General features: G+C 50.1%; 1 protein-coding gene across 1 annotated transcript in view; it reads right to left on the bottom strand.

Moving 5' to 3' along the window:
* Nucleotides 1-23330, bottom strand: part of NTRK3 (neurotrophic receptor tyrosine kinase 3) — a gene marked incomplete at its 5' end in the record, with an annotated part of 161800 nt that overhangs the window by 2014 nt on the left and 136456 nt on the right. Inside the window, 2 exons of the mRNA XM_023744054.1 lie at nt 896-1054; nt 5777-5818. Coding sequence (XP_023599822.1) covers nt 896-1054; nt 5777-5818 — 201 coding nt within the window. The remainder of the gene's footprint in view (nt 1-895; nt 1055-5776; nt 5819-23330) is intronic.

The raw sequence follows: 23330 nt of genomic DNA, 5'->3' as shown, positions 1-23330 counted from the left end.
ATTCGGATACGACTCCAATCTGAAAAGGCCCTTGTGTGCACGTTTCTCCGGAAAACAGAAGGCCATGGAGAGGAACGCCATCTCGCCTGGGTTTATTGCGTCGGGAGACGAAACCCCTCCTTGTCTACAAGCTGCACTGAATCCTGGGTCGGCCCGGCTCCAGGGCCAGCATAACAGAACGGCTTTGGGAGCAGAAGATCCTTGCGACCTTGGTCTGAGCCTCCCCCACGTTCTAGAAGCTCGCGCCTCTGAGACCCTGGCCAGGCCATCTCAGGACCCCACGCGACCCCCCTCCCTGCCTTTGTCCTGCGCCTCAACAGGTGTGTGTGTGGAAAGCACTGGGTCCATACATCTCGAAGGTGCTTGGACATTAAATGTGGTTTGTATTCTCTAGGATTTGTGTAAATTAGAAGCATCCCTGGTGTTTACTGTTATTGCGTTAACCGTTAGAGTTCCTCGTGTCCCATGAATAACGTGGGCTCTGCCCTCCTCCCTCACGGCTGGCGCTGCTCAGCCTGGCAGGCCCGGAGCCCTTGGGGACGCAGACGAGGGGGGCCTACGGAGGGGGGCGTCCCCACAAGATGGCACCATTGAAAACCTCGCAGTGCCTTTGTCATCCTTGTCTTTCTTGGCGAACAGCGGTGGTTTTTGAGAGCAGCAGAGCACAGAGAACCGTGACTTGCGTCTCAATTCGGAGATCTGATTTCATGCTCTTGGTAATTAGACCTCATTTCCTACAGCTATCGTTTCGTCCTACCAAGGAGCTCTCCCCCGCGCCTTCTTAGGCCTCCTGCTTCATGCCCTGCGTCTGAGTCCTGGCCTGAGCTCGCTCCTGTCAGCCTCACCGCCCCCCCGCCTCCCCCTCCCCCGCCGAGGCCCCCCGAGGCCCCTGTACCTCCGTGTTGGAGAGCTGGAACCAGGGCTGCTTGCCATAGGTGAAGATCTCCCAGAGGATAACCCCGAAGCTCCACACATCGCTCTCCGTGGTGAACTTCCGGTACATGATGCTCTCGGGGGGCATCCAGCGGATGGGGAGCATGGTGTGACCTCCGACCTGGCAGGGGTGGAGACAGAGGTGCACAGAGGTGAGCCGGCGGCCGGAGTCAGCCCCGTCTCCCTGCACGCTTCCCACGGAGAGGAGAGGCACCCGATGCATTTTATCCCAAGACAGACACCCCTTCGTGCAACTTGTCTCGGAGGCCAGCGCAGACCCTACGAGAGACCTGCAGCAGCGGAGGCGGCTAGAGGAGCCACGAGAGGGCTCACCTCCGGGGACGAAAGGCCCCTGGCTGGAGGGTAAGGAGAGATCGCAGATGATTTCGGGAGGAGAGACGGTGTCAGGATCTGGGGCTACGGGGCACCTAACCGTGAGAGGGAGTCCAGAGTCACTGAGCGAGGCATCAGGTATCGGAGCGTCTGCAGGCCTCGGGTTCGACTCCGTGGCCAAGGTGGTTAAGACACAATGTGGCCCCTGTGCATCTAATGTGCCTTTCATTTCCACACCACCACCCTGACGTTCTCTCACCACGACCTAGGACTCCGTGTTTCCAGGGAAGGGGATGGAGAAGTTCAAAAGCATGGAAGACCACACGCTAACGAGAAACCACGGGGCCACAAGAGAAGGCACAGCAGGTCTCAGCAAGAGCTCACAGGCCAGTGAGGGGAAACTCAAAACCGCCTGAGGAGGACATGAGCCATGGGGGGGAGGGGGCAGGCCTACGGATCTGAGAGTCCAGGGCAAGAGGATGGGACTGAAATTGGGGTGCCCCTGGGAAAAACATTAGGGGGACCCTCACCGCCCCGCAGGTTGCTGGCATCAGCATAAGTGAAGTAACAGTCACAGGCTGTTGTAGAACTCGGGGACTAAGTGCATCATTAGTAAAGGCAGCCCCAGCGATGGGAACTTCCGGCTGATCCATGGGATTTGTTGTTAGGAAACTGATTACCGCCGATAGAAAGAGCTCTCTGTGAATTCCTGATGAACTATTCATCAGAAGAGGCACTGCCAGCCTAGATCGGTTGGAGGAATCCTAATAATGAGCATTTAAGGAAGGATGACTTCTGGAGGAGAGGGGCAATCTCGCTTCTCCAAAGAGAAATCACGTTTGCCTGGCCCACTTGACGTAATTGAGAAGATAAACGATGATATGGATTTGCAGAAGTTGTTTTCGGCCTGGGATTTTATAATCAAGACAGCTCCGTATCAAGTGTAAAGACAGAAGGTGATGGAGCTCTCAGACAAGCCAAGACTCAGAAACTTGACCCCTCACAGCCTTTACGGGAAATGAAGAAGCAAAAATTAATTGAGGCTGTACTACAGGAAAACAGAAAAGAGATGTTAGAATATACACCGACTTGGGATATAACAAACAGTGCAAAGCAAATAAGCCACACAAATGCAATTTAAATCTAAGTAATGGCTGCTAATTTGGTAGCAAAATGGGGTGCAACTACTAATAAAGGCTTCTATTAAACAAAGCCATAAAGTAAATAATAATACTAATAATGCTAACAGTGTTACCACTGCCACTATTAGCAATACTTATTTGGAATGAAACTTCTAGATAATTTCAGCCATAAGTGCATAGCAAATGAGGTAGAGAGATAATTAAAAGCCTGATAAAGTCTTTGTCCTTACAAGGGACCGAAAGGGAGATCACAGACAGTCATCAGCTGTTGATTATAATGACTTAAATTTAAATGAGCTTGCTACAATTTTAAAGTAGCTTCTAGAAGAATAGATATAGAACATATAGCTTCCAAATCAGTTTTAGGAAAATAGGACCAAAAAACCTCTAATTAATAACAAAATCAGTACACAAAGGAATGGGATAATGGTGAGTAGAAAGCACAAAATAAAAAAGTTTAAGGAATGTCACTATAGACAGTAAGTACAAATACTATCTGTTAAGTAAGAAAAAAGTATATTAAAAATCAAATGCATGTTCTTTATAAAAAGCATATCTAAAAGGAAATATCAGAAAATATTAAAGATGAAAGAATGCAAAAATATGAGAAACAATAAAAGAAAATATGAATATATGTTGACTATAGACTATTCCATGTACATGATAATATATATATTAAATAGATAATATATTGAAATTAAATATATACATGAAAAATTTCAGGATGCCAAGAACTATATGGCAACAAAGTGATTTATAGCATATTTAAAGATGGTAAATTCACCATTATGATAATTATAAAGTTTTATGGTCCAATTAAGATAGCAACAAAAATGTATAAAGAGTAAAACAGGTTATAAATAAAAGGGAACTGACACCTATAATTAGGATGGGAAAATAAAACACTCTTCCACAAATTAACAGATCAGGAAGACAATGTAAGTGGAGATGCGTTTTTAAAATACAAATAAGGAGTTGTCACTGTTAGATGTGAGTGTCTTCAGGACCCCTAAGAGGTTGCATATTATTCTCAATTATCTAAAAATCATTTACAAACACCAATCACTATGTTATACCTCAAAGGAAATCTAAAATTCCAAGGGGGAAAAAAAGGTAAATAAACTAAAAGTAAGAAACATTTACTGTACCAAATAAAATATAATAGGAATGAAGAACAAAAGGTTAATTTTTTTAAAAGGTTCTCTTTGGTCGATTAAAAAGAGTACCATTTGGTAAAGAAAACAATTGAAAATAAAATTTAAAACTGTCATAATAATAATTACAGTCCTATTAATTGAGAGCTATGAAATATAGCTAAAGTAATTTTGGGGGAAAACTTATAGCACTTAAGCACTTATTTCTAAAATAATTTAAAGTAGATTTTAATTAAATAAGAATTCTATTTTAAAAAGGTAGCAAAGATATACAAGGCAAATTTATAGAAAGCAAGAAAAAATAAATAATAAAGATATATGAGGAATTAGTACAAAACAAATCAAATAAACAATCAAAAGGGCAGAGGGAAGCAGACTACTAGTATATCTACATAATCAATTGTTAGTTCTTTCAAAAGTAATATAAACCTTTTGCAAGGTTAATACGGACACAAAGGACACAATGAAAAAATGTTAAGAACATTGTAACAATAAAATTTGAAGTATAAATGCCATGATTGAGTTAATACTCGAAAATATTAATTTTAAAAAAGGTAAGAAAAATAAAAACTTAAATACAAAACCAATTACAATTGTAGAAAAAAAATAAGCTATACATTAAAAGTATGGACCAGGACCAGATGGTCTTATGGGTGAGTTCTACTAAAGTTTTCTATCCTATTGATACTTTTCCAAACCAAAACCAAAACAGGAAGTAAAAGAAACTGCCCCAGCCACACACTGGCTTGAATTCCCTGTTGACCCAATCAATGAAGCTTAGCAAGCAGCGTTAACATATGAATACAGACACTGTCTAGGTGACTTACCTACATATGTGTAAAACATCTCTGTTATGAACATAGTCTCAAAACCTGAATAAAATAGTATCTTATCGAATCAGCAATAGGTTATAATAATTCCACATTATAACTCAACACGTTTTATGTACTAGAAATAAAAGAATGCCTTGGTCTTTTAAAAAAATATCTGTTTAATTTACTAAAGTAAAAGGAGAAAAACTATCCTTTTCCAACACCTTTCCTGATTCAAAGCTCTAGTTCATTACTAATAGAAGGTCATGTCCTCTATGTAACACACTAAAGATCATATTTACTAATGACACATTAGAACCGTACAGGTATCGTCTACCACTGATTTTATCAACACTGTTCGGGTGAGGTACTAGCCAATGTGATAAAGCAGAATTAAAACAAGGTAGAATATTTAAAAGGCAGAGTCAAGCCCTAGCCGGTTTGGCTCAGGGGATAGAGCATCGGCCTGTGGACTGAAGGGTCCCAGGTTCCATTCCAGTCAGGGGCACATGCCTGGGTTGTGGGCTTGATCCCCAGTAGGGGGCGTGCAGGAGGCAGCCAATCCATGAGTCTCTCTCATCATTGATGTTTTGATCTCTCTCTCCCTCTCCCTTCCTCTTTGAAATCAATAATATATATATATATATTTTTTTTTTTAAAAGGCAGAGTCAAAACTGCCTTTGTCTGCATATGATATGATTGTTCAAGACGATTCATTAAAAAGCAATCAGAACAATTAGATGCTTTAATAAACTACCCAGGAGTAAAATGAACATCCAAAAATGAAACCATTCTCATATACACCGATAGCAAGGACTTACTTCACAATTCAGTAGAAAATGAGATTGTTTGTAACAATAGCAACAGGACATTTAAAATTCCTAGGCTTAAACCTTAGCAGAAAATATAGAAGGTCTAGCTAAAGAGAAGTATTGAAAAACATAAAAGAAGGCTTACACAATTAGAGAGACATGTCTTTTCCTGGGATAGGAAGACTCGGTATCACACATCTCCTAAATCTCCCAGGCCTCACTCAAATTAATCTAAAAATTCAACACAATCCAAATAAAAGCCCCAATGGAATGATGTGTGGGGATTGACACAATGATCGCAAAAGCCGTCTAGAGGAGCAAATGCCTGGTAAAAACTAGGATACACTTGAAATAGAACAACAAGGGATACTTGCTTGGTCAGATAGCAGAACATATTATCAAACTACAGCAATGCGTACACTGTGTTATAGGCGTAGGAACAGACAAATTCCATTGATCAATGGAACAAAATAGAGTCTAGAAGTAGACCCGTGGGTAACTATTGGCATCAAATATATGAAATGATGGGTTAGTAAGCAAAGCATTGGGACAATGAACTGTTCATTGAAAAAGTACACATAGATACCTACCTCACACCATATACAAAAATCATTTCCAGATGGATTAAAGAGCTAAACATAAAAAAAACAAAACAATAATAATATTAGAAGAAAACTCAAGAAAAATATTTGTATAACTTTAGGAGAGGAAGACCTTCCTAAATAAGACACATGTTCAAGAAGCCATAAAGACTAGGACTTAGAGATACAACTTGGAAAAGTAAATACTTTTTTGCATGGCAACAATACAAAATACACATAGCTAAAAGACACATGGCAGAGAAAATATCTGCAATATATACATATAACAGACAGAGAATTACAATCCATGTATTATAAAGCGGTCCTTTAAATTAGTTTAAGAAAGCAACCCAGTGGAAAAATGAGGAAAGAGTGAGAGCAGACGACCCACAAAAAAGCTACAAATGGCCACGGACACATGAGGAGATGCCAATCGCAGCAACAGAGACACATTTTTTTTAATGTCACGCGAGGAAAATGGAAAAGACCGATAGATACTATCTGGTGCTGGAGAGGGTGTGCGGAAAGGGTGACTCTCTAATGCCATGGCTCAGGGTAAGGCGGCCTTTTCCGAGGGACCTGCAGCAGAATCTGCCCACAGTGGGGATGTAAGTGGCCTCTGAACCAGCGATTTCATTTCTAAGAGTCTTACAAAAATACTTGCTCCTGGAAGCAAGAATCCTTGGTTGAAGATGGTTATTTCATTGTTTGTGAGGGCAACACGTTGTCACTAAATGTAGATGCGGTAGTTAAAAGGAATATCGTGTGGTGATGGGGAATATGCCTAGATGTGACATGAAAACTCCAGACATCCAAAATCTGTATCAGCATTTTCATTCATGTAAAAATACGTGCACACAAGCAAATACCATATCCCTGGCAATAATGTATCACTCTATAAGCGCACAGGAAAAGGTCCAGAAAGATAGCATTACATTACACCAGTGGCTTCCTCTAGAAAGGGGGGTGATGGTGAGCCCTGATTTAAAAACAAAACAAAACAACACCCCTCATATTTCATTATGCATATTTCAAAATTTTATCTTGATCATGTATCACATTTGTAAATTTAAAAACAATGAAAGGGAAAAACCCTCTTGATGAATAAAGAGAACACAGTGTTCTTAATTTATTTAAGTTCTGTGCAAAGATGACGTTTTTGAAAGAAAGGTACGTTTGTGATCGAAGCTAGTAGAATGTTCTATTGTACCCGGGTTCTTGTTTTAAAAGACAGAAGTCAGGAATTTAGGAACGTTTCTCTTAATACAAAATTGGAAAGAAGATTCCTCCCCACTGGTTCTTGTGTTTGCCCCGCGGGATGGTTACAGACACGATCCAGGGTCCGTGTGCCACGTTGGAACCTCCCCCTTCACAAGGAGGGAGGAATCGAGTGAGCGGGTGTAAACTTCGATAAGCGCGCACGCATGAGACGGGTATGGACTAGCTGTCAATTCTCCCACCGAGAGGATTTGTAGTGTGGGTGTGTTTTCTAAAACGGAGAAGCCCTGTGGGCCAGCGATCTTCTTTCTCAATTGAATTTGTATGTGCACGCGCGCGCGCGCGCACACAAACACACACACACACACACCCACACACACACCCCTACCTGCCACCCTCAAAAGGAAAGACCACTCTCTCATTCATTCTCAATCTCAGGAGAGAAAACCTAGAGTACAGATAAACGCCGTGAAATATGGGGACAGTTGTTGAAATTAAATGTCTCTGGCGGCTGGGGAATAAATGGTTGTGCAGTCGGGTCGTTCGGTTCCAGTTCTTTTCAAACAACTGATCCAAAAGAATTATCAGTCGAGAGAAGATTAAAGAGGAATTTTGGCAAGAGAGCCGTATGAGATTTTAGGCAAGTATCTAGATAATAGTGTCAAGAACTGAGTCACGTTTCAGTAACAAAACCCGTTCCTTTCTCGCCTATTTGTCTCTTGTGAATAACACTTCTCATTTCTGATATTTATAAAAATGAGAAAGAAATAGAATTGATCTGGAACCTTTCTTACTTTAGCAATAAATAATATTTATTAATAAATACATGAAGTGTTGGAAATATTATACTTGTAATCTCTCATATTCATCAAACGTTGGCATATATGCGCACTATGTTGATCCACTGCCTATTTCTGTATATTACTAATAATTGTAATGATAACTCAATCCAAAAGCTCTTAACATCTAGAAACTTATGGTTATTGGACATTAAAAATTAAATTTAGATCTTCATACATACTTTTGTCATAGTAAATTATGACAGAGTGGCCAATAAAAGGCTTTCATGCATAGAAATATAACACATAAGGATAAAACTCGGTAGGGTTACTGGAATGAAAATATAAATTCAAGAAGAAAAAGAAACCATGTAAAATTGTTTAAGGACTTGTTCATGTGTTTAATAGATGCTCTATTAAATTTTCTGGTATTTAAAGTTCATTAGACACATTAAAGAAATAATGTATCTTTAATGTCACTATTTACTACATTCTGAAAATGGCATCACTGGCAACTGTTTTAAAATTATGTTGAAAATTTTAGATGGCAACTTAAAACATGCCAGGGGCAGGCATGCTTTCTTAAAAATATATACATTCTTATTGATTTCAGAGAGGAAGGGAGAGGGAGAGAGAGAGAGAGATAAACATCAATGATGAGCGAGAATCACTGATCAGCTGCCTCTTGCATGGCCCACACTGGGGATCAAGCCCGCAACCTGGGCATGGCCGGCGTGGCTCAGTGGTTGAGCGTCCACCTATGAACCAGGAAGTCACAGTTCAATTCCCAGTCAGGGCACATGCCGGGGTTGTGGGCTTAATTTCCAGTAGCGGGTGTGCAGGAGGCAGCCGATCCATGATCCTCTCTCATCATTGATGTTTCTAACTCCCTCCCTCTCCCTTCCTCTCTGAAACCAATAAAACTAATTAAAATACACACATGTATATACAGGTCAAGTCTTACGATGTTTAAATTTCGGTGGGGTCACTTTCTGCTCTCCACCCTGATGCACACAGGCTGTGTGTGGGTGGCCTGGGAGAACTCTGTTTCCCCAGTTTGTGGGTGGATGCCTGGGGGGTGTATTCAGCGCAGTGCCTGTCTGACTTACACCTACAGCGTGTGTGTGTGTGTGTGTGTGTGTGTGTGTGTGTGTGGTGCAGTCACAAACGCACGTCTGTCCGTGGCTTCACCCAGTTACGGGAATTCCGTGGATGCCACCTTCACACAGGGACCGAGGCTGTCTGCAGCGACATCAGACTCCTGACTGAATGAGGCAGACCTGCTTGCCTTCTGTGCGCTCTCTTCCTTCTCTGAACAAAGTAGGGCCAAGTACTGTAGACGCAGGGGAGACCTCAGCGCCAGGTCTCAGAGATGCCGGGGACTCTGGAGGGAAGGGGGCGGAGGGGCCCACCAAGCCCTCACTATAGCCTGCTCCCTCTGAGCAGGGCTCTGTGGCAGCTTATGCAGAAGCAGCCCCTTAGCAGCGTCTCCGAGGAACGGCTGTCTCAGGCTGAGCCCGTAGGCCCAGGATTAGGCAAAACTCTTGGAGTCGCCCCAGAATGCAAAGAGTTTAGGAGCCAAGCGTGAGCCGTGAGGGCCTGGAGGATGAATCGCCCATTGTGATTGTCCCCAACTCACTCGCCTGGTGCCACCTCGGCCCGAGCAAGTTCTGGGACGGAGGCCCCGGGAGCGCATGCCTTTCATAGCGTCCTTTTGTCTTCCTGTTCAAGTCCTGTCTAAGTGCTGGCGCTCATTCGAGACCTCACTGTCCCCTTCGGCCCCGAGCAGTATAATCTTTATAGAGCAGACATTGCAAGTCAAAGGCGTGGTTGGAAAACAACTCGGCCCCATCTTCCTTTCGGAATGCCTAGACCAGGGGTCCTCAAACTTTTTAAACAGGGGGCCAGTTCACTGTCCCTCAGATCGTTGGAGGGTCGGACTATAGTTTAAAAAAAAAAAACTATGAACAAATTCCTATGCACACTGCACATATCTTATTTTGAAGTAAAAAAACAAAACGGGAACAAATACAGTATTTGTATTTGCATGTGGCCCGCGGGCCATAGTTTGAGGACCCCTGGCCTAGACCATGCCTCCTCCCTGCTCTCAAATCTCCTCATGAAAACCAACGCTTGAGATGATGTTAAAAGGGCTCGATTCACTGAACAAAGCTGCAGGGCTCAGCTCAGATGCACCATGGACCACACGGACCTGGACCGGTCCTCCCGCACCCCACGTGCTTGCTCAACACGACTGGGTAAAAGGCGGCGGGAGAATAAAGCCTCCTGGTGCTAAATCTAGATTTGCAATTAATCTGTACAACTCGGGTACTGACAGGTTTCAGTTTAGATTCAGGCTAATTTAACCAAAATAAAATATTCCCTTTGAAACCTCTGGGTGCCCCTCCCAGCGCCGGGAGAAGGCTGGGGTTCTGAGGCGCCCGGGTCCCACACAGCCCGCCTCTACAGCAGGCCCCAGGGCGCCGCTCTGCAGTGGAGCGTGTGAGCCAAGGGCAGTCTCGGATGAAAGGGAGGGAGGAGCTGTCCGTCCCTCTACGCAGCATCTGGCATCCCAGGCCATGCTGGGAGGCCTGCAGCTGCAGGTGGCTCCTTCTCTCTCCAGAAACAAGCCCTGGCTCTTGGCTCTCCCTTCAAGGTCAGACGGCGGGAGGACTGCTCTGCAGATGAACCCAGGAGAAAGTCTTAAATGCAAAGCCAGTAATCAGTTGCATGATCTTTTCAAAAGCATTCCTACTCTTTTTTAAAATATATATGTATATATTTCAGAGAGGAAGGGAGAGGGAGAGAGAAAGAGTCATCAATGATGAGAGAGAATCTCTGATTGGCTGCCTCCTGCACGTCCCACACTGGGAATCGAGCCCACAACCTGGGCATGTGCCCTGACTGGGAATGGAACCATGACCTCCTCGTTCAACCACTGAGCCACGCCTTCCTACTCTTACTAATATACACATTCACGTCTCCAAGGGCGCAGAAGGCAAATCAGAGCAGGTCACGTGTGATCTTGTTCCCAGGGTAACAGAACTGGGAGAAGATATCTTTCTCGGAGTCACCTAGAGGTGGCGCCATGTAAGGCCGGGGTGGGCGACCCCCGGGGTAACAGTCCTCATCTTCATTCACTTAAGCCTCTGCTGGCTTCCATAGAGCGGCAGAAGGAGATGCCCGAAGTGGAAGGCTTGTCCCAGGGAACAGGGACACGGGACCACAACCTTTTGAGTGTTTAGGCCAGTGGTTCTCAACCTTCTGGCCCTTTAAATACAGATCCTCATGTGGTGACCCAACCATAAAATTATTTTCGTTGCTACTTCATAACTGTAATGTTGCTACTGTTGTGAATCGTCATGTAAATATCTGATATGCAGGATGGTCTTAGGCGACCCCTGTGAAAGGGTCGTTCGACCGCCGAAGGGGTCGCGACCCACAGGTTGAGAACCGCTGGTTTAGGCGATGCCAGGAGGGAGGGAGCAAGGGATTAAGCAATTTGAGTTCAAAAGGCTGACAAGTCAAAGATCCAAGCCTCACTCCGAAACCGTTCTGATTGCAGGGCGTTCTCGCGCCTTCCCACCGAAGGAGGGCTCCTGTCCATGTGCTGTAAGCGACATGCATTGACGGGTGGGAGCAGCAGACTTGGGAAATGTGATGGAGACCCTGGAATCAGATTTCTATGAAACACACCCCCGTAAGCGCAGAAGGAGGGTGTTCATTCAGAAACATCGAAATCTGTGTGCAGATGCGGGTAAGGAAGCTGGTCCCGACACGGGCCCCGCGCGAGCTCATGACAGTGGCCCCAGGACACAGGGTCCCTCCCCAGACAGAGGGAGGAAGCGGTCAGTCCTGGGCGTGGCCCTCAGGCTTCCTCTGTAGGCTGTGCTCCCCAGAAAGGCCGGCCGACTCCTGCAGACGTGACAGGTGTATGTCAGGCCTGCTCAGCGGGCTGTCCATGGCAAGGCCTCTCTGAGGAACACCGGTCTTCCTTTCTGACTTTCAAAATGCACCAGCCTTGATTGTTTGGAAATCTCTTTCCCATGAATGTCTCTTTCTCTCCGCTCGCCGTCTCAGGCAGGAGGAAGAGGAAGACAGAGAGACAGAGGGAGAGAGAAGCAACAGAGGCTGAGGCCGGTGACTGATTTGGGTCTTAGAATTCAGCTGCCCCGGAAACATCCCCTAAGTCTGGATTCGGTGACTGTTGACACATACATTGTCTTTTCTGCTTAAGAGAGCTTGGGTAAGGCTTTCTGTCACCGCAGCCGAGAGAATCTTCATAAAACCCTGGAAAAGCCAACCCTCCAGTTAGTCTCTATTTGTAGGACTAACATGTCTATTTCTAGAAGCGAACTTAGGAAGAAAGACGCCGAGAGATCCCAGGGGCCCAGCTGGAAACTGGCGTGCTCAGCGAGGGCAGCACTGCAGCCTGCCTTCTGCCCACCCTTCTCCCCGTCCCTGCCAGCAGGGTGGCACCCGCATGCCAGGGCTTCCCCAGCCACAGGGCATCACAGGGACCTGGCTGACGGCATGCGGCTCTGAGACCAGCTCCTGCGCGGAGAGCCACCTTCTCCAGCCAGGAGGTCGGAGGCTGCCCCAGGCTCCACCATCCATTAGCTCGGCCGCAAGTACCAGCAAAAGTCAGAGGAACTGGCTGATCCTCAGGAGAGGGAAGGCCCAGCCCAGCAGGTCCTGGCAGAGGGCAGGGCGGGACTCACGTCATCCCCCCAGCGCCCGGAGAAGGTCCTGTCACAGACCTGCAGACGTAGGGATTGCTCATGAGTCATCGGTCCCCAAGGATTGTGGAGGCAGACAGACTGGACCAGCTCGGAGGTGAGATTCAGAACAAGGAGCTCAGAACCTCATCATGGAGACTGGGCAACATTCCCAATGAGTAGCCCCGGGACTCCCTCCCCTCCCTGTCATCTTCCCCCGACGCCCACAGCCCCTGCGCAGAAACCTGAGCCCTGCCCATTCCAGGCCACCCTTGTCCTGCTGATCTGAGAGCATCAGAGAGCGAAACGCGGAGGGAACTAGGAGTTCACAGATGGATCACCATTCAATGGGCAGCGCTCCTCTCTCCGGATAAATCTCCAGGTGGGAACCCAGAGGCCTGGCCCCAGGACCCCAGAACCCATTTCGCTGAACTTGTAAGGACGCGGCGACACATAATGAGGAGGCCTCGCCCACAGGAGAAGGGGTTGGGGTCTCCCCAAAAGACCAACCTCAATCATCTTGAATGGCAAGGCTTGGAAACCACTGTCTGCAATGCCAGGGCTGATAAATGATGTGGGTTTTCCCTCCACCCGAGTCCCAGCTGTTTTAGAAACCTCTCTAGCTCACAGCCACCTTCATGGCAGCCTAACCTCCCCCAGAGATGCAGTGGCAGCTGAAACACACGGGCCTGGTCCCTGTGAGCCTTGGGCCTGCACAGAGACAGGCGTGTGTCCTCAGGTTCCTTAGGAAAACTGGGTTCACCTGGGTGGGGCATCACAGCCCTGGGCTACAGGCACGCGGGTGTCAGGGCTGTGCCCAGGATCGGGCGGGTTCCTGGACCGGGCGGGTTCCTGGACTGGGCACGTTCATGACACAGCCTCACAGACATGCGTCGAAGGCCTGGAAGGAAAGCACACCTTGTGTGTGTGAGTGGCAGGTGGGACTTACGTGACCAGGGGAAGAGGAAATATCCTTGTTAACTTGAAATACAACCTGTCATGTCTAATCTTTACCCCTGTTCCCACCGCGGCTCCACAGGCACAGGGATGCAGAACAGAGGAGCAAGGGATGTTGAGATGGGCTAACGTTGCAGAGAAGAGCTGCTTTGCTTGCTGGTGTGTTTTTGTGGGGAGGGGACCTGGCCTGTCAAGTCAGGTGAGTGATGCCAGGCCCCTCAGCTCTGAGAATCCCAGGGGTGGAGGGAACGGACCGCAGGCCACGCCGTAAAGGACCAGCGCCTGGCGGGGTTGCCATAGTCCCACAGTCAGAAGACCGCAGTGAGGGACGTTCAAGTGCCCGGAGTATATTCCTAAGTGACACTGACATTGCGATGGCAAAGAAAACCCTTGATAGATGACAGAGTAATCATGTCTTTCTCCCCGTATGACACATGTCGTGAAACTGAGAGGCCCGGCCTGGACGTGCACGGAGACCGCTGGATACGTATGTCCCAGGAGCCCCGGGAACTCGCAGCACCGCGGGTGGAACAGCCTCCTTCAGCATACAGGGAAAACTGGGGAGAGCCCTGGCACCCCCAAACAATTCCTCACTCTGCGACAGCAGCTCTCTGTGCTTGCAAACGGGGGCCTGCCTGCCACGTACCCTTCCTAAGAGCTCATCTTATGCGTCAAATAAGATGCTACCTAATTTTTTTTCCTGGAAAGTCTATGAATGCATATTACAGATAAACACAGGTCCCACAGTGAAGGTGATGTTTAGCAGAACCATAGCACGATGTGGTCGAGGGACATCCTGCTCCCTGCTAATAGCAGCCTCTGCTGGGATGAGGTCAGGCTGTGGCTCCCACCCGCAAAGGCCGGCAGGAAGTCTAGGACTCCCTTCAAATGCAGCTCTTCACTCCGACCCCTGCGGGAAGTCGCTGCCCAGTCTCAGGCCTCAGCATGCATCTCCCCACCCCCATCCTCTACACACAGACCCATGCACCCCTCCTTCCAACATGCGTGGCCCAGGCACTCGGATGCACCAGTCCAGCGCCACCTCTTCCCAGCATGGAGGACACAGGGGAGCCTTGCCATCACGCCCCGGGATATTCCATGCCCAGCCCCCGTTCCCGGTGACAAGGACACAGGGAGAGGCGGTGGCAGCTGCTGGGCCTTCATGCACACTCAGCACGGATAGCGACACCCACCCCACCACGGCCCTGCTCCCGACCCAGCCATGCAGCTCAGCCTCCGCAGGACCTCGGCCACCCGGGGAGTCCTGCCTCCCTTGTCCCCCTTCCTCCCGCTCCCGACATCAGGTATGTCTGGATGGATGCGGAGACTGAGGAGTAAAGGCAGGGCTTCCCACTTAGTTCAACCTGGGCTGAAATCCTGGCCCCTGCTCTACAGCTCTGTTCAAACATCAGCGATCTCATCCCTTGTGGGACCCTGATAACGTCTTCGTGGGAACAGTGTGGATTAAATACATTAACTTGCTCAAAGCCCCTGGCAAAGTCCCTGCCTGGTGTGGGGGCTCAGCAAATGTAAGCTGTCATCCCTTGTCATCCCCAGGGACATGCTATAAAAGAAGGAGGGATGGCCCGGCCGGCGTGGCTCGGTGGTTGAGCGGCGGCCTATGAACCAGGAGGTCACGGGTTCAATTCCCGGTCAGGGCACATGCCCAGGTTGCAGGCTCGATCCCCAGTGTAGGGCGTGCAGGAGGCAGCCGATCCATGATTCTCTCTCATCATTAATGTTTTTCTCTCTCTCTTTCTCCCTCTCCCTTCCTTTCTGAAATCAAATATATATATATAATGTGGTTCTCAACCTTCCTAATGCCGAGACCCTTTAATACAGTTCCTCATGTTGTGGTCACCCCCAATTTCATTGTTACAAATTGAACATAATTAAAGCTAGTGATTAATCACAAAAACAATATGTAATTATATATGTGTTTTCCGATGGTCTTAGGCGACCTCTGTGAAAGGGTCGTTCAACGCCCAGAGGAAGGGCGTAAAAAAGAAGTAAGGGCTTGTGACAGCGTGGATGGCCAATGGAGTCAGAGACTCACGGCTCCAAGTAGATGAGCCCACAGCGTACCCGCCTTCTGACGCCCGGGTCATCTGTCGGAGAGGAAACCACACTATCAAGCAGGCGCGGGTGCTGCCAGGCCATGGCCCCCTGACCCGCCCTCCCCTACCTCTGTTACCCGAGGTCTGTGTTTCTTGCTTTGGACTCAGAATTCCCAGATCTGACTTGTTTCAGAGAGACTTTAGCCGTGAGAGCCCTCCTGGGCTAAAGTAAATAAGCGAAAACGCACTGTTCTTCAGGCAACTCAAGCGCTCTGACCTTTCTGTCTAAATTGCGCTCGCACGCCCCATCCCACCCCCCACACACACAACACCCATCACCACCAAAACTCTTCCTTTTCTCTTCTCTGCTGTGTTTTTCTTCCAAGCACCTATTGTTCTCACTATATCATCTACTTTGTCTTTATTTTCCATCTCCCTGATGAAGGGCAGAGCTTTCTGTCTGTTTCAGTCACAGCTGTATCTCTAGCGCCAAGCACAGCTCACGGAACACAAGTGGAGTGACTGTCTGTCCCCGCTGACCAGGGAAGGCTCCCGTCTGTGCTCATGGTCTCTGTTTAATTAGTAGCAGCTTCCCATGCCATGCTCAGAGGTGTCCAAATTCAGACACTCCAATACAGTGTTGATTAGTAGCAAATATTTGTTGAATTTAATTGATCATTTAACCAATTTGATACTTGCGTGAAACCAACCCGTCAACTCCTGACACCAAGGTTTCGCCCGGGTGCGAATGAAATGCATCGAACGTTTCGGGAGCAGGAGAGAGGGATGGGCCTCTGGTAAGGGTGCCGCTTTCACAATCTCACAGGGCCAGCAAACGCGCTCATGCTGATCAACTCCAGCTTCTCACAGGCTGCGCACATCAACCCCAGCCCCAGGCCTCTCCCAGGAGTCCACCTGGAGACGCTGCCACGGCTCCCCAAACGCCGTTATTAGTACCAGTGCCAGGAGGAGACACTAAGAACCTGGTCCCGGGAAAACCCGGAGGCTCTGCTGAATTCCCCTCCCTCACCAAGAATGAATGAATGGGGAATGAATGGAACTATAGAGACGCCCGTGCACCCAGCCTTCACCCTCAGGACGGGGTTGTGTGTTAGAAACCGAAGCTTCTCATTCCCAAACGAGCCACCGCACACGCAGTCTGTGCATGGAGACTGCATGTGGCCGGGGCGGGGGGCATCTCGGGGCGGCAGCAGGACTGGCTCTCCCTGGCCCGGGCGGGACTTACAGGTCAATGTTGTGGTTCCATTCTCCCACGGGGACCGTTCCCCACACAGAGGGAAAGAGCCCCCCAAGCGCACAGAGAGGAAGCCCTCTAACTGGGGCTGACGGTGGAGCCGAGACGGACGGAACGTCACTGGTTCGCAGCACGTCCATCTCCAGGCCAGAAACGCCCACAGAAATCCACCTGGGGAGGGGGACAGCCTGCCCCACGTCCTCGGGGGCTGACCCCGCCAGAGAGCTCTGCCCTGGACATCGAAGCTCCCAGACCCACTGCACCTGGGTCAGCAGGGAGGCCTCTGTTTGCTCCGACGCGTTCGCCTACCTCCGGGCTACCTTAGTCCCCTAAAGCGGGGCAGGCATCCACTGCGTCCTCAAACGCAAGGGCACACACACTCCTGCAATGCAAGAAAGCAGCCAGACCGGGGTCCATGCAGGGCCTCCCGCCTCCACACACGCAGTGGACAGAAGCCTGGCAGCCCCGCGCCCCGGCCTTCTCCCAGGGGCGCACCTGCTGTCAGCCGCACGGCCCCGCGCCCCACCATGCTTTCGCCACGAGACATCCAAGCACATCGATGGCTTTGGCAGGAAACTTCCATGGAAGCTGAGTGACGCCCCCGGGGGGAGAGGCGGGAAGGAGAGGAGGGAAGCAGCCCCCCAGGGACGTTCCTCCTCCAAAGCCCGCAAGCGGCCAGTCTGTGTGTGGCTGCCCTGCCCGCCCCTCGGCCCCGCAAAGGAACCCCGGACTCACTGTGGAAGCTGCCGGTGCCGCTAGCCTCTGGCGCTGCCACGACACGCTCGCCGGGCCCCTCTGGCACGGCCCTTCCTGACCGTGAACGCAGGAGAGAGCAGGGCAGGGGGAGAGAGAAGAGAGGGATGAAGGAGGGGAAGGCAGCACGGAAGGACAGAGAAAGGAAGGGGAAGGGTGGCAGTGTGTCAACTGAATGGCGCGTGTCCCGGCCACACCTCGGACGCCTCTCTGGCCCCGCGAGGGAGAAAGGCTGAGCACGCCAACCCTGGTCCACGGGCTCACTTGGGGGTCCACCCGGAGAGGCAGCCCACGGCTCAGCACACGCATCATCACCGCTCCCGGTACACGGCACCCGCCCGCTGCCTTGGTGAGCCACCAGCAGCCAACGCTCCCTCCGCGGCTCAGTTCTGCTCCCACAGGGCCCCCAGCCCGCGACCACTGTGAAAGGAAGTGGACTTCATCTAGAACCTTCCCCGCCTTAGGGCAGAGGCCTAGCGCCTTCCCAAAGCTGCTGAGGGGAGATTCGTCCCTCCTGTCCTCCGTGGGAAAATGGCTCAGTTCACCGCCTCCTCCAGGCTGCCCGCCCAGATGTCCTGCCCGGCCGCCCTTCCGGGCTGGAAAGGAGGTGAGCTGGCCGGATGCCACTGCTTGGAGGAGCCTCTGCCCGCCTCCTCCACACGGACAGCAGAGTCAGGTATACGAGGCCCGTGATCCAAAGGCCTCGGAGAAGGCAGAGGAGGGGGTGCGGGGCCGCTTAGGGAGGGGCTGGCGGTCACTGAGCAAGGACATCCCTCCGGCACCTGCCGGGTCACAAGCTGTGCATGTGAGACAACGGCCCTGCGCTCGGTCCACCCCGGGGGCGGGGCAGCACGGAATGACCCAAGAAAGCAGCTGATGAAGCAACACACCCGGGTGTGCAGCCGACAGAGGGATGCTGAGCAGACGCGTGGAGACGATGAGAGGGCCGCTGGGTTTCCATGGGGGTGAGGAGCAGATGGAGAAAGGACAGGAGGGAAAGGGAAGAGAGAACAGATGGGAAGTTGGGACCAGAAGACGTGATGGATTATGTTCCCCTCCCTTAATATACTACACGGACGTCCTCACCCCCAGCACTGACATGTGCCTGTCCAGGGAGGCAGGGTCTTGAAAGAGGTCACCGAGGTAAAACGAGGTCCTACGGGTGAGCCCCAATCCAGTATGACTGGTGTCCTTCACAGAGGAGGAAACTAGGACCCAGCCATCTACAGAGGGAAGACCCTGGGGGAGCACAGGGGGAAGGTGGCCGCCTGCAAGTCAAGGAGGGAGGCCTCAGGAGAAACCCACTCTGCTGGCACCTTGGCCTCCGACGTCAGCCTCCAAACGGTGATGAATGAGTTTCCGTTGTGTAAGCCACGGGCAGCCCTGGCGAATGCATGTGGAAGGCCTCAGATGACAGTGGAAATGAGCAAGCGCCATCGTGGACCGGGGCACAGACTGGCCGGGGTGGCACTGAGGGGCCTCTAGCGGGTGGGTCGTGAAGGAGAGTGGCAGGGTGCTCAGGAGGGGACAGGAGAAGATCCGCTCAAGGCTCTTACACCAGCAGGAGGAATGGTGGGGAGACTAGGGGCCTGGAGAGGTAGGCTCTGAGCCTGGCCTGATCAGGGTGCATGTCACGGCCGTTCCTGACTATGTGCAAAAAAGAAGTGACGCTGAGGTGTGTTAAAAGGCACAGCAGGCCTGGCCGGTGTGGCTCAGTGGTTGAGCATGGACCTATGAGCCAGAAGGTCACGGTTCAATTCCTGGTCAGGGCACATGCCCAGGCTGTGGGCTCCATCCCCAGTAGGGGGCGTGCAGGAGGCAGCCGATCCATGATTCTCTCTCTCATTGATGTTTCTATCTCTCTCTCCCTCCCCCTTCCTCTCTGAAATCAATAAAAAAAAATTTTTTTAAAAAGAGGCACCGCAGGGTGTGGTGAGGAATTAGGCCCAGGGGATGGTGGGGGGGAGGGGCAGGTCCAAGGTTGACCGCCCTTCGTCCTTCAGGGAACCTCCCAAGGATGTTTAATGATGTGAGTGTCTGAGAAGCAGGAGATGGTTGAGCTGAGTCTTATCTCCAGCGAGCCACGTTCTGGTGGCTGCTGATCTCTCCAGGGGAGACCTACTGATGAAGGGATCAGAGAGAAGGGAGGTGGAGGCTAAAACTTACATTCAAACAGCTTCTGCATAAAAGCGTTATAACCAGGCGAGTGTGTGAGGCTCCCCAAGTAGCTGTCTGACACTGCGGCCCCTTAACGTTAAACGAGAGGAGGGGAAGAGGTAAGAAACCGCCCGGAAGGGGGATGAGCTGTGGGGCGAGGCTGACTGAGCGTGGAACAAGGAAGTCACGCGGTGGGGAGGGCAGAGGTGGGAGAGAGGACAGCTCAAAGGAGGATTCAACTTTCGAGAGGAAAGTCATTTGAATTTTGCCAGGATGAGCTAATTAGTGACCCCAAAAAGCAGAGTCCATGAAGTGGTAGGATCAGAGGCCCCCAAATTAGGACAGAAGCGGAAAACGTCCCAATTCAGCAGTCAAGGACACAAAGGGGCAGGAAGGTCAAAGGAAGATGTTTCTTTAATGGAGGAGAGATGGTGGATTTCAGAGGAGAGCGGAGGGAGACGGGCTCCAAGGTCTCAGAGGGAGACGGACAGTCACAGGGAGGTGAGCTGGCGGCGGGGCAGGCGGCAGAGGGCGAGGCGGGAGGGAAGTGGAAGAGAACGCAGGCCTGTCCCCGCGCAGACATGGAGAGGGTGAGTCTGGCCCAGTACTTCAGAGCATCACGGGGATATGTCCTTGTCACAGCTCCTCACCCTGCACAGCAACTGCTCCTCCCATCACGCTTCCCCTCAGCACCCACCTAAGCACTTTCTGTTGCAGAGTTGACTCTGAGGATCTCAGAACTGAAAACAAAGCGAAACGTTGATGCTGTCCACCACACGCCCTCAATGCATCGCCGTGCAGCTCTGAAATACCGTCAGCCGGGTTCCTGGAAGGTCCCCGGGGTGGAGAACCCGCTGTCTCACTGGGTACTCCGTTATGTGTCACGTGACGGAGGTACCTGCCCCGGGTACTGCCTCCCTCGCCTGCACTTTCCCGTGCTGCCACCCTGAGAGGAAGGGGCGGCTGCTGGGCCCAGTCACAGGCCGAGTGACGGAGGACAGGCCCCCAGAGGGTCTCTGTCTTTCAGGGCACTGGCCGGTCCCGGGGGCCTGGAAAAAGGTAGTCATCGGGTTGGATGACGGCAATGCCTGTCCCCACCTGGCTTGGGTCACAGGAGAGAGGAGGGTTTAGTAAAAGTTCTGGAGTGTTTCTGAACCTGCAGGGAGGCTGAGGAAACCCTGGCATCAGATGGGCAGGTCAGTCTGTCTTAGCCGATGGCACTGGCCATCTGACTCATCGGAACCGTCTCGAGATGAGCGGGACCCACACAGGCCGCTCCCTGGGAGTGACACTTTGGTCAGATGGCCTTCGCACATCTGGTCCCGTGTGCATTAATACACAGTGCTCAGGGTGTTTTAATTATGGGTTATTCCCTCAGGCCTCATCCCGGGTAAGTAGATGTTTGGGCCTTTGATGGGGAATCAGGCCCAGGGATGTCCCCTTAGCTGACAGCACTGCATCTGTCAGATGGACCTACCCAGAGTCCCCACATGCTGACCACTGGTGTCTGGCAAGGGGGAACCTATGAGAATCCATGTAAAAATGCCTATGCCAGTGGGGGCATTATTCCTTACTCGTTACAGACATCTGACAGAAGATCATACAGTTTTAATTAAGTATTTTTACGAAGCACTTTTTATGTGAAAAATCACTGTGATGAAAACATAATGGATTCCTTTGTTTATGCTGTAGAAAGCTAAAGGACATGCACATACCCAATGACTCCAAGACGTGAATGAATGAATGAATGAATGAATACAAAGACCAGGAAGTTGGGGATGGACCCACTGGGTAAGGACATGACCAACTTCAAGAACAAACTGGGCCACAAATCAAAGGTCCATCCCAGCTATAGAAGCTGAAGAGCATAACCCAATGGGGGAAGAGGTAGCCAAGGTTGTCATGGTAACTGCCTGGTGGGAGGGATGGCATACTGACCACCCTGCCAATCTACTTTGGGACCTTGAGGAACTTAACTCATTTCTTCCAGAATGTGCATGATCATTTAATAAGAGGACCACACTGGTGGTGGTGGTGGTGGTGGTAAAACCAACAGCACCCGAGCCAACAGTTCACGCAGCTCTCGCGTATCGTTGTCTCACGTTAGGCACAGGAATGAGCGGTGGCCCACATTATGGGACAGGAGAGAGGAAGGAGGGAGGAAGAACTTAGCTGGCCTTGCCTCTACCCAAAGCTCTAGGGCGCATGACCCTGAAGCCTTCCTCTGCAGTAAGAAGACCCGGAGAACGGATCTAACGCTGAAGACATTTGTCTGTGGGAGAATTCCTTGGCTCCAGGCACCACAGGGAGCCCCTGGTTGGACCCATCAGTTCCACAATGAGCAGGCTCTGCCTCAGACCAGCTCCAGGCACCCTCTCCTTCCTGCTGGGCTTTGGACAGACCAACCCGAATGTGAGGGGCTTTTTTATTCCCCCGAGTCCTGAGTGGGCTCGTCTCCCTTCAACGTGAGTATCCAGCACCAAAGACCATCCTGGGCAACGCCTTGGCTTGTAACTTCAAATCACTTAAAATTTCTTACATATAATTTCTACCTTATTCACTTACAAAGAATAATAATTACTAGATACCAGGCAATTTGCATACATTATCTGATTTAATCTGCACCACACAAAAATGTGCACACAAAAAATGTGTTCTCTCTCTCTCTCTCTCTCTCTCTCTCTCTCTCTCTCTCTCTCTCTCTTTCTCTTTCAGATGAGGATCTAAGGTTGAGAGCATTTAAGAAAATGTCCTACGGTCACAATAGCACATAAACGGGAGCTCAGGATTCAAAGACTATCTTATCTCCCTGTGTCCAGAATTAGTGGGTGTTCTGCCCACTCTCTCAGGCTCTTCGCCGCCCCGCCTCTAACTGTCCTGTGGGATTAGCTAAACCAGAAAAAAAAATTTCTGATGCTATACTGACCCGGCCCTCCGCCTCTTGCTCCAGACAGACCAAGGACCTGGGTTTCCAGGATGAGGGAAGAAATACAATTCCCTACCAGGAGGAAGTGAGGGAACACACTGCTCTCTTTACATGCAAATATCTTAATTACAGCCGGTAAAGAAGATATTTGTATGGAAATTTATGTATCTGTATATGTTATAGACTCAGGTTCCCTCGGAATAAATAAAAGCCTTTTCCACTTGAGGGACCCAAACAGGGTGTGCGGTGTAATACAGGGCACTGCCAGGTGCGAAGGTGCGCTCTGCCCCGCCCTCCCCAGCAGCCAGAGGAAGGGACTCCCCTCCTTTCTGGAGGATGCGCTCCAGTGCACACACGCCTCAAGTTCTTGAGCTTTTCCCATGGGGCATCTCCCTGTCTTCTTCCCCAGGATCTGTCCTCGTGGAGATGGTGCCTGCGCCATCATCATTGCCAAAAGAAAACAACCAGATTTCAAAATGGCAGGGAGATAAAATCATTTGCAAGAGACCGCTGGAATCTGGCTGGCGTGGCTCAAAATCATATGCAAGAGACCGCTGGAATCTGGGCCGGCGTGTGCTCAGTGGTTGAGCATCGACCTATGAACCAGGAGGTCACGTTTCGATTCCCGGTCCAGTGTTTATGTCCGGGGTAGATATCGATTCCCAGTTACGTGTCTTTCTGTATGCTAACCATTCACCAATCTGCCACGACAAAAGATGATTCATCCTCTTTGCGCCCTTTAC

Source organism: Myotis lucifugus, unplaced genomic scaffold, assembly GCF_000147115.1.
Source record: "Myotis lucifugus unplaced genomic scaffold, Myoluc2.0 scaffold_425, whole genome shotgun sequence".
Classification (NCBI taxonomy): domain Eukaryota; kingdom Metazoa; phylum Chordata; class Mammalia; order Chiroptera; family Vespertilionidae; genus Myotis; species Myotis lucifugus.
This window is presented reverse-complemented; position numbering and strand designations above follow the sequence as displayed.